This window comes from Thalassophryne amazonica, chromosome 15 (assembly GCF_902500255.1).
Source record: "Thalassophryne amazonica chromosome 15, fThaAma1.1, whole genome shotgun sequence".
In the NCBI taxonomy this organism is placed as follows: Eukaryota; Metazoa; Chordata; class Actinopteri; order Batrachoidiformes; family Batrachoididae; genus Thalassophryne; species Thalassophryne amazonica.
The window spans coordinates 62,888,738-62,901,134 of NC_047117.1; the positions used below are offsets into that span (position 1 = coordinate 62,888,738).

General features: G+C 42.8%; 1 protein-coding gene across 1 annotated transcript in view; it reads left to right on the top strand.

The window, feature by feature from the left end:
- The window catches only part of usp43a (ubiquitin specific peptidase 43a), a 388,273-nt gene that overhangs the window by 144,201 nt on the left and 231,675 nt on the right, over window positions 1-12,397 (top strand). The window contains exon 3 of the mRNA XM_034187735.1: window positions 8,295-8,398. Within this exon, the coding sequence (XP_034043626.1) occupies window positions 8,295-8,398 (104 nt within the window). The remainder of the gene's footprint in view (window positions 1-8,294; window positions 8,399-12,397) is intronic.

A 12,397-nucleotide genomic window follows, 5' to 3' on the forward strand; every position in this document is an offset into this window, starting at 1 on the left:
TAATAAAGATAAATTTTTTTTAGCAGTTTATCAGTTTATTGTCATAAAAGATAACTTTTCAGTTATCTGATTAATGGTTATTGAAGCTAACTTTTTGCTTAGCTGTGCCCTCCACTGTTGTAAGGGTGTACTATGTTTCTTGGTTTAGAGCGACTCAGTGCACACACAAGTGGCATGCAACTCAGTATCCAGTTTTCACTAATATAGTTCAAATTGTCAGAAATGCACATCAGCTCAGAATGGCTACGCACATGCAGCGTTGCAGTATGTGGTATTTACAGTAATGTCAGGTAATTTTGTTTCCTGACTTAAGTCTTTTAAGGCATTATGTCCTTTCAAACAACAGAAGTTCCACCCTAAACAGACGGTTCACACCAAGCAGATGAGTGGAGACACTGACCACCCATGAGTTGGCTGCCGTCCAACTCCAGTTCCCCCAGAATTTGCATTTAAACACGCTGAGATGGCAGCAGACAGCTATTGTGTTTGTTCTCCACATGTGTAAACCCTCCTTGCCTTTAGGTTTCACTTGTCTGTATATGTGCTTCAGGGAGGGATACCAGAAGCCGTGAAAAATCATAAACAAAGCAGCGTTTGCTCCTCATTTCTTCCATAATCCCATTTGTTATTCAGTTTTGCAACTGATAAAAATAATCTGAGAAAAAGGCAAAACTGTTTCTCTGCTCATACAGTGATTCACAAAAGCTGAATCAGCCAATCAGCGGGTGGGCGGACTTGCGTCATCGACTTCCGATGAGGCCAGCTGGCTGACTGTTATTTCAGCTGAACAACAGGACCAAGCCCAGGGAGAAAGTGTACCTTAAGTCGATGCTCAGGGAAAAGGAGTCCCATCACTTCTGCTGCTCACTGGCTTCAGTGAGGGATATGACATGGATACGTAAACACAAGAACTTAATTTATCATGCACAGCTAACAAGTTGTGAGATGAAGGGAACTCAGAGCAAGATTTTATCAGTTCAGTGAGTGAGCACATGCATTTTTAACATTTCCTGAAGTTGATGATTTATGTGTCTTACAAAAGAGTGCGATATGAAGAGGCCCAAGCGTGTATTTTCTTCCAAAGTGCAGATGACAACATAAAAGCAAATTCTAAAGTGCAGGTGACAATATAAAAGAAACACAAAACATTTAATATGTTTATAAATATTAAACTTTTTGCAGTTTTTCATTATTTTTCAAAGGTTTTAAGTGCAGTAAAAGTTGCTAAAATGTTTGCGTAACACTGCAGTAAGGGCCCTATCTCACTGGGCGTGACTGTTGAGAGCAGATGGAGACGTAACTTAGCGAGCAAACGTGTGAAGGACCAACAGTGTTGCAGTTGGTATCTCACTGGTGTCCACTTGCAGCTGAAGATGAATGACACGTTGGCACAGAAAGTGATCAGCTCTTATGTTGTGTTTACACATAGGCAAGACGCGTTACAAATGTCATATTTGCGTCATTCTTGGCACATTCCTGACATTCTTAACGTGACTTAATGCATCTGAATAAGTTTCTTAATAGTGCATGTTGGTGCGTGATATTCGTTATTTTCGTGGAGCATGTTTTTGGCTGTCAAAAAATCTTCCACGAATGCCACGCACCACCCTCATTTCGCCTCATGTCATGAAGGTCACAACTGAGCGTCTTGATCCGTCTTGATGAGTAGTGATCCTTAAGAGAGCATGACAGCGTTCTTCATTGCTGCAGTATGCTGAAGGAGTACAGTGATGCCAAGTCGGCTAAACGTTTCGTTCCAGTCCTCCTCAGTGCGCTCCTGTAGGTGTTCCACCTGCTGCATGTGCCTGATGTTTGGAAAAACGAGCGAGACGAGAGCTGCGGGAGCCACACATCTGGTTCTCTCCGTCTCCTCCTCCTCTCTGCGCCACTCCATGGCACAGAGCCCAACAAAGCATGCAGTCTCAAAGTTCTTCTGCTGTGGAGCAAACTGGAGTGATCTGAATTGTTCAGCATCTGATGGATGAATATGGGTGTTTGTGTGGAGACAAGTCGCCTCATTCACAACGTGACTGACAGAACTTAACGATGCACTGTTACGCGCGATAGCACGCAACAGCGCGCAACAATGCGGAAACTTATTCTTGACCGTGCGTAATGGTTCCTGATAATTTTCCAGCAACGCGTGCCATTAATCGTAATGCGTGGTAACAGGTTGCAGCAGTTCCTTAGGACACCTGACGCCTCTGCCTCAAATCATCACATTCATGATCAGCGGCCAAGAATGTATACTTCGTGGCATTCGTGACTTCTTGTCGTTATGTGTAAATGCACCATTACTGTCCATGTGAATAGACTGTAGAAATTCCCCCACTGTTCCCAATAATTGCAAAATAATAATAAATTAAAAAATATATAATAATAAGCCTACAGTGCATTCACTGATTTGCAGAATGATGTCCCTGCAGGAGATGTGTCCTATCTTCCATGTCCTTTATGTAATCCACAGTTTATATGATCCTTTTGTCCTCTGCTTCAAAATCTGTACACAGCGATTGTTTGCGGGCTGGAACACCTTCTGCTCTGTGATGCAGTGATGTCCAGCAGCGCTTCAGGGTGTGCGTCCTTTGATTTCATTCATCCAGCAGTAACATTGTAAATCCCTTTGGCTGTTCCCTTGTTTTTTTTTTTTTACTCGGTCTCCACAGCACAGCCGAGGTGGATCTGCACATTGATTTGACACAGATACGTCCTCCTCTGTCCTTCTGCGTTTTGGCTGTGATGGCCATATGACGTTACACTTCCACAGCACGGCATTTTGCAGAAAGATGTTTAAAACACATATTTGTGCTGTTGGAGCTGGAACTGAGCAGTGTGTGTCCTTTAATGAAAGCATGTTGTCATATTTCCTCTGATTGTGCATTCCTCACACCGAGCAGATCAAGGAACTCCCACTGCATGTCCTCAGAGAGAGAGAGAGAGAGAGAGAGAGAGATTCAAAATGACACAGGGCTGTGCGCATCACTCCTGTATATTTGTACCGCTTGTGCGTGTGGCTCAGGTCCCCCTCTCCTCTCCTCCCACAGTTCTCTCATGAATCGCGCATGTTAGGAGTCGCAGCGAGTGCATTCAGAGGGTCGCACAAAAGCAGTGATGGCTCTGGGAGCATACTGTAAGGAGTCTTCTCGCGTTGCCAACTTTGAAAAGTTCAAAATCTAGGCGCGACGCTGGTGATGCCCTGCAAGGGAAGAGCGCCACCCAGCAAACATCGCACAGAATCAAGCAAATTCCCTCGCGATTGCTGTTTGCAGGCTGTTGGAGCCAAGCAAGATAGAACCCTAAGGGACCAGCTGACCACAGAATGATGGAAAAAAGTTTGTTTCATGATAAAAGTGTTGTATGATTGTGCTAAATCTATCGACCTTTCCTACTAATTTTAAGATATTATTATACATTTTGATTCATTTAATTTTCATTGTTTTACATTCATGATACACAATACATTTTACATTGTATTGACTAAGAGTTAATGGACGATTCCACACACTCCAATAGAGTAGGCGGCAGTCTGTACCGCTAAAGCTGGTTTGCAGTCCACTGCTAAACACAAAGAAGTGCTGTTATTTTTCTCATTAATTTAAGTTTTCGGAAGATTCAGACTGCTTTCGGTGGCTTTTCAGTCGTGTGACTATTCGAGAAATTGTGGACGAGGTGGACATGCCACAACATATCCTGTGAGACTTCATCACGGAGGCGCTGTTGCTGCGCCATCAGCTTCGTGCCAATGAATTTCGCCGCCACTCTTTTCATGGCAAAATCTTTTTTCACAGTAGAATGTGCCAAAAAAGTGCTGATGTCCACCTCTTCCGCAATTTCTCGGATAATCACACAACGGTCCCACATCACCACAGCGTTCATTTTGGAAATGATTCGGTTGTTTCAGCGTGTTGATGCCGCTCGGAGCGCGGCTCGCTCTCCACCGTTGTGCGGACGTCTTTAAACCGGTTGTACCGCTCCTTAATCTGTGTGATGCCCAGAGGATCGTCACCAAAAGCTGTCTGAATAATCCGAATGGTTTCCACCTGGCTGTGGCCCAGTTTCTGGCAAAATTTGATGAAGTCACGCTGCTCCAGTTGTTCCGCCATTTCCTTGCAAAGAAAAAACGACGAGAGACTCCACCTATCCTCACACAAAGGCTGCTTACAAGCAAATGACGCAATTGACAGGCGTGAAAAAAATCACGCATGCGCACAAGGTTCAAGGTTGGCTCATGCAAGCACACGTGATTCAAATCCATCAGGTTTTTGAAAAAAATGAAAAGGTCCGATATTTTTCTAACAGACCTCGTATTTAAAAGACAAAGCTTCTACTTCTGCATTTGTCTTCAAGTAAAAAAAAAAAGAGCCTTATTTATTTTTGCTTTGAGAACAGTTAAACATTGATGTGAAGAAAAGCCAAGGTAGGATGTCAGCTGGGATGGAATTTGAAGACAAATGTCTGTAAATTTTTCACCTTTGTGCTTTGCTTTATTGTTCATTTGAAAAAGAGTACGTTTTGGAGAACTTTTCAAAAAAAAAAAGGTCAAAAACCAGCACATTGTTAAATATACAAATAATGTTTGTGAGTGCAATGGAAAGAATATTTCATTCGGCGAAAGATGAAATGTTCCATTCAACACGGCTGCAGCAGTCTTAATGTGCAAATTGGTTGTCCGACCTGGGTATAGTCCGACCTGCGCCTCGTTGAATGGAACATTTCATCTTTCACTGAATGAAATATTCTTACCATTGCATGAATGAAAAAAAAAATGTATTATTTGTTTTATATGACGCCTAAAATAGATTCTTGTTATTTGATATTTTATTAATTTATAAACAAGAGAAAAGACACTTACATTTTGGTGTGCGTCACTAGTCCTTTGAGGTCAAAATTGTTCTCAGTCAACTTGCAAAAACAGTCAGATAGTTCAAAAACAGTACTGATGAGGTAGCCCGTACCTAATTCTTCGTGTACAGACTGCTATCTGCTTTCCTCGGTCCACAGCAAAAATTTGTGACAGAAATTTGTGGAGTTCTTCATCTGACAGCACTTCTACCTGAACTAGAGGTGTCTCAGCGAATACTGCAAATGCCTTCAGACAATTTAAGGTGCCCTGACACTTGGACAACTTTGATCCGCACACTTGCATACACTCTGCTGTGCACGAGCGTAAACTCGTAAACTGTGCACAGCTTCATGCAAGTCACATTTACCCACCCACTGGATATTGTATTCTTTATGGTTGGAAGGTTAAATTCTTAGCTGACTATGACATGAGGTGGGTACTAAGGAACATCCAGTAAAAATCCAGCAGATGGTAGACATGTCTATAGGATATTACATAGGCAATACAAAGTTGCTTTTTCGATTAATCTTCTACCTCAAATTCATCAGTTCATCCTCATTCTGTGATCTTTTTCACTAATTATAAGATGATAGCATTTGTTGTTTTTGTCTTATTGTGTGTGCAATCTCTCTGGAAAGACCACAGTGAAAACTTTACTGTGCAAAATTAAAAAGAAAAAAAAAAGAATAAGTAACACTTGGCCCACAATGAAGTGGTCTGCGAGATGACAACAAAGATTTTCTCACGTAGGTCTGGGATTACTGTCAAAAACGACTCTGTGATGGGATGTCGTAACATGACTCCAGTCTCATAAGCATGTCTGAATCCAGATACGAGGTCTGTCAGAAAAGTATCAGACCTTTTTATTTTTCGCAAAAACCATATGGATTTGAATCACGTGTGATTGCATCAGCCAAGCTTGAACCTTCGGGCGCATGCGTGAGTTTTTTCACACCTGTCGGTTGCGTCATTCACCTGTGAGCAGGCTTTGTGTGAGCAGTGGTCCACCCCTCTCGTCGGATTTTTATTGCGAATAAATGTCTGAACGATTTGGAGCTTTGCTGCATCAAATTTTTTCAGAAACTGTGAGAGACCTCCAGGTGGCCACCATTCAGAAAATTCAGATGGCTTTCAGGGACCATTTTATGGGGATTACACAGATTAAGGAGTGCTCCAGCCGGTTTAAAGACCGCCCACAGCGTCTGAGAGTGTGGCGCACTCTGACAGGCTGACACCCCGCTGAAACAACCAGATCATTTCCAACGTGAAGGCTTTGTTGATCTGGGACGTTGTCTGACTTCCACAAAAAAGGCATAAGGCGTGGACATCAGCACTTTTTCGGCACATTCCACTGTTACAGGAGCCGCATGGCGTATCCGGCCACTTCTTTTTCCATGAAAAAACTCAATCAAATTTTTTCAGAAACTGTGAGAGACCTCCAGGTGGCCACCATTCAGAAAATTCAGATGGCTTTCAGGGACCATTTTATGGGGATTACACAGATTAAGGAGTATTACTGCCGCTTTAAAGACAGCCCACAGCGCCTGAGAGCGCGCCACGCTCTGAGCGCCGATCGACAGGCTCACACCCCTCTGAAACAACCAGATCATTTCCAACGTGAAGGCTTTGTTGATCCAGTACGTCATCTGACTTTCACAAAAAGGCACGAGATGTGGACATCAGCACTTTTTCGGCACATTCCACTGTTACAGGAGTTTTTTTCATGGAAAGAAAAGCGGAGGATTGCGCCACCGTGCCGTTTATGGCGCGGGACAAAACAACCTCCGTGTTGGTCTCACAGGATGGCTTTCAGACGGCTTCTGGTTGCTTTTCAGTCATGTGCTTATCCGAGAAATTGAGCATGAGCTGGACATGCCCCAACATGTCCTTTGAGGCTTCATCACGGCGTTGCTTTGCACCATGAAGCTCCACCGCGACGCGCGGAACTCCTCCGCACGTCTGTCTCAATGTGCCGAAAAAGTGCTGAAGTCCACGTCTTCTGCAATTCCTGTGCTTGTCAGATGACATACCGGATCAAGAGAGCGTCCACTGTTACAGGAGTTTTTTTCATGGAAAGAAAAGCGGAGGAGTTCTGCGCGTCGCGGTGGAGCCGCATGGTGCAAAGCAACACCGTGATGAAGCCTCACAGGACATGTTGGGGCATGTCCAGCTCATGCTCAGTTTCCCGGATAATCACACGACTGAAAAGCAATCAGAAGCCGTCTGAAAGCCGTCCTGTGAGACCAACACGGAGGTGGTTTTGTCCCGCGCCATTAACGGCACGATGGCGCAATCCTCCGCTTTTCTTTCCATCAAAAAAACTCCTGTAACAGTGGAATGTGCCGAAAAAGTGCTGATGTCTACATCTCCTGCCTTTTTGTGAAAGTCAGACGACGTCCTGGATCAACAAAGCCTTCACGTTGGAAATGATCTGGTTGTTTCAGCGGGGTGTGAGCCTGTCGATCGGCGCTCGGAGCGCGGCGCACTCTCAGACGCTGTGGGCCGTCCTTAAAGCGGCAGTAACACTCCTTAATCTGTGTAATCCCCAAAAAATCGTCCCTGAAAGCCATATTAATTTTCCGAACGGTGTCCACCTGGAGGTCTCGCTCAGTTTCTGGAAAAAAATTGATGCAGCAACGCTCCAAATCGTTCAGACATTTATTCGCAATAAAAAAACGACGAGAGGGTGGACCACTGCTCACACAAAGCCTGCTTACAGGCGAATGACGCAACCGACAGGCGTGAAAAAACTCACGCATGCGCACGAAGGTTCAAGCTTGGTTGATGCAATCACTCGTGATTCAAATCCATATGTTTTTTGAAAAAAATAAAAAGGTCCGAAACTTATCTAACAGACCTCGTATCTCAACCAAAACTGCTTCAATCACTCTAATTTTTCTGTTATGGATTTACCTACAACACCAAAAATTTTTTGTCTGTTTGTCTTTCTTTCTGCCAAAAGCAGTGACAAGTTGTGCAGCAAAATGATCTGAAAAAGAATTCAGAAACTGAAAAAGATGAAAAAATAAAACACCACAAAAACCTTTTGATTCAAGTTCGTGAACTAAATGCATACTCCTGACATTTGATCACATCTAATTTAGCTTATGAAAGTCACTTCAAACAGGACTTTGACCCTTAAAATGTTTTACAAGGTAAAAATTTGTGGAATAGGAAACTAGTTTTGGAGGAGGTTTGCACTTTGCGGTGCACCAGTTTTCACATGTGTATGAGATAATAAACTGAAGATTCACAGTTGAATACCTGTTTTTAAATTTATGTCAAACGTTTTAAAAGTTGGAAATAAACAGACACTATTAACAAGACTACATCTAGTCCAGCGAGTCTGCTTGAGATGTGGCCTGAAATAGAGTTTTGTGTATTGTTGGGAAGTGTTCCAGGTGTGTCTCAAAAGTTGACTTCATTAATGTTTTTATTTGACTTCTTGCAGGGACACAGTTCATTGGAGGATCGTTCTACTCCCAGTACAGCCAACACCCAGCAGGCCAGAGGTCGACACAGTTTTGTTCAGGAGCACTTCCAGGCTCAGTACAGGTGAGCAGCATTGACAGGACCAGCATCTCAGAGCTTTCTAAACTTACAAAGACTTTTGTTTTACTCTTTTTGCGGAGCATCCTCCTCTTTTGATTGCATTTAATTTGCAAGTATTACCAAATCAAGTTTTTTTTTTTTCATGTTTACAAATTACTTTAAGAAGAGACTGCAGTGTAAACCTTTGGTAAGAAGTAGTGTAAGAATCCATGTTGAAAGCTATCTGAAGTACTATGCTTCATCAGTTATGCAGTACATAACATGGAATCCATTTCACACTATATTTAATGTTCTGCAGATATGGTTGAATAAACATGACATAATGCACATCATTAAAAACAATAAATAGTATAGGTGAGTATACCTTGTCTCCAGCTGATAGGAGGAAGTGGGTCAGAATGATCTGAGAAGGATTCAGGGGGTTTATCTTGAGTACTTGCTCCTGGCTTTATGTGCTTCACACTCAGCTGAGTTTCTCTGTAGTTGCTCTCTAATGGAACTGACTTGACCTTTCACTGACTTTGTCAGCACATTTGTCTGCCTGTACCTATTTTACATACCTATTTTACTTGTTACCTCCTCATTTGATAGCGGTGTAAACCTCTTGGTGCACATCAGCACAGAAACATGAACACAGGCTGGTTTTAGTTTAAAATGAGATGTTTTTGTGTGTGCTGAACAAATAACTTGCATAACACATACTCATACTCATGACGCACCCAATTCGTGAATGAGCTGAGGTGATGAGGAGTGTCACACCTGTTATGTGATTGGATATTATAATAGCTTTTTAGATCATTTCTTTTTGGGGAGCTGCATCTCCAACCAGTAATTGTATTTTTAAAAGAGATCAAAAAATAAAATTTGACTGCTGGTATTGGCTGAACTTCAATAAGGGCCCCTTCACACATAGTACGAATAAGTACAAATCAGGGCGAATCACTGCGGAACAGCTCATATGAGCAAACCACAAAAACATTGAGCCGACAGGCAGGCGTGAACGATCCCGCTGCGACGATTTTATGCATGCGACAGTGTCGTGCAACAGGAACAGAATGCAAGCAGCTGGATCATGTGTAACAACATCGTGCAGCTGCTGTGAAAAAAAATACAACCTGCAATTTACAAAAGCTCTGATTGCCAGCCAGAAAATTTACCACTGCGCTACCATCGCTGGCCTGTAAAAGTTGTGCAAAAATGCCTGAAATCAACAAGGAGATATACGTATTTAAAAAAATTAAAACCACACACCATAAAAAACACCACATTTTATTGAATCCCTCTTATCAAGCGGACAATACAAGTATGAACCATCTGTTCCTCTGTAGATGAACCATGGTGACAGACGTACAGTAGTGTTCAGAATAATAGTAGTGCTATGTGACTAAAAAGATTAATCCAGGTTTTGAGTTGTGTATATTTCTTATTGTTACATGGGAAACAAGGTACCAGTAGATTCAGTAGATTCTCACAAATCCAACAAGACCAAGCATTCATGATATGCACACTCTTAAGGCTATGAAATTGGGCTTTTAGTAAAAACAAGTAGAAAGGGGGTGTTCACAATAATAGTAGCATCTGCTGTTGACGCTACAAGCTCAAAACTATTCTGTTCAAACTGCTTTTTTAGCAATCCTGTGAATCACTAAACTAGTATTTAGTTGTATAACCACAGTTTTTCATGATTTCTTCACATCTGCGAGGCATTAATTTTGTTTGTTTGGAACCAAGATTTTGCTCGTTTACTAGTGTGCTTGGGGTCATTGTCTTGTTGAAACACCCATTTCAAGGGCATGTCCTCTTCAGCATAAGGCAACATGACCTCTTCAAGTATTTTGACATATCCAAACTGATCCATGATCCCTGGTATGCGATATATAGGCCCAACACCATAGTAGGAGAAACATGCCCATATCATGATGCTTGCACCACCATGCTTCACTGTCTTCACTGTGAACTGTGGCTTGAATTCAAGTTCTTTTTGGGCCCTTGGACCCAAAAAGAACAATTTTACTCTCATCAGTCCACAAAATATTCCTCCATTTCTCTTTAGGCCAGTTGATGTGTTCTTTGGCAAATTGTAACCTCTTCTGCACGTCTTTTATTTAACAGAGGGACTTTGCGGGGGATTCTTGCAAATAAATTAGCTTCACACAGGCGTCTTCTAACTGTCACAGCACTTACAGGTAACTCCAGACTGTCTTTGATCATCCTGGAGTTGATCAATTTGTGAGCCTTTGCCATTCTGGTTATTCTTCTATCCATCTTGATGGTTGTTTTCTGTTTTCTTCCACGCGTCTCTGATTTTTTTGGTCCATTTTAAAGCATTGGAGATCATTGTAGATGAACAGCCTATAATTTTTTGCACCTGCGTATAAGTTTTCCCCTCTCCAATCAACTTTTTAATCAAACTACGCTGTTCTTATGAACATTGTGTTGAACGTCCCATTTTCCTCAGGCTTTCAAAGAGAAAAGTATGTTCAACAGGTGCTGGCTTCATCCTTAAATAGGGGACACCTGATTCACACCTGTTTGTTCCACAAAATTGACGAACTCACTGACTGAATGTCACACTGCTATTATTGTGAACACCCCCTTTTCTACTTTTTTTTTTTACTAATAGCCCAATTTCATAGCCTTGAGAGTGTGCATATCATGAATGCTTGGTCTTGTTGGATTTGTGAGAAACTAATGAATCTACTGGTACCTTGTTTCCCATGTAACAATAAGAAATACACTCAAAACCTGGATTAATCTTTTTAGTCACATAGCACTACTATTATTCTGAACACTACTGTACAGTCATAAAACACGTCTTGTAGACGGCGCGTCGCAGCTCTGTTCCACACCCCGTCATGTAAAACAGAGCCCATGTGGGTGATGTGACATTCAGATTACCCGCTGCATGTTATGATCTGACGGTCCGTATCACTTGGGGCACCCTGTCAATGCGCGCGCCCATACGATCCCTCTCGCGGCAGGTGTCGAGCAAATTCCAGTTGACACACACAAACATCTAACACCACTCGCTTGGCACTTAGAAAATGTGTTGCCATTCGCGCTGTTAGCACAAAAACAGTCAGCAGACGATCACTTTCGAGCTGACCCTGAAATTTGACTAAGCTGCCAAGTACACATGTGGCGTGCCAGAGTGTTGGCTCCCTCCACAACATGTGTGTTTTGCACGCTCCCCCTCCCAACAGATGGTGTGTGTGTGTGTGTGTGTGTGTGTGTGTGTGTGGTTCGCGCACCCCCCAGCAGGCAAGGCTCTTCTCATCTGATCACAGAGTGACACGTGGTCTGTACGCTGAATGGACAGGAGGCCAATACCATCCCTACAGTGAAGCATGGTGGTGGCAGCATCATGCTGTGGGGATGTTTTTCAGTGGCAGGAGCTGGGAGACTAGTCAGGATTGAGGAAAAGATGAATGCAGCAATGTACAAAGACATCCTGGATGAAAACCTGCTCCAAAGCGCTCTTGGCCTCAGAGTGGCGCGGCAGTTCATTTTTCAACAGGACAATGACCCCAAGCACACAGCCAAGATATCAAAGGAGTGGCTTCTGGACAACCCTGTGAATGTCCTTGAGTGGCCCAGCTAGAGCCCAGAGCTAAATTTGATTGAACATCTCTGGAGAGATCTGAAAATGGCTGTCCTCCTCATCCAACCTCATCTCCATCAGGTTGAGAGGTCCTGCAAAGATGAATGGGCAGAATTGCCCAAAGATCGGTGTGCCAAGCTTGTGGCATCATATTCAAGAAGACTTGAGGCTGCAAGTGTTGCCAAAGATGCATCAACAGTAGGGGTGCCACAAACGACTATTTTGATAGTCGACTAGTCAATGATTATTTTTTGCGATTAGTCGATGAGTCGGATCACATGTAATTTCCTAAATTTAAGGCCTGCAGCATTTTCTGAGAAACGTCAGGGGATGAATCGGTGACTATTTCTTAGACTTCATTTACATGAGTAATTCAGAAATACAAACAGTGTTACACTTTA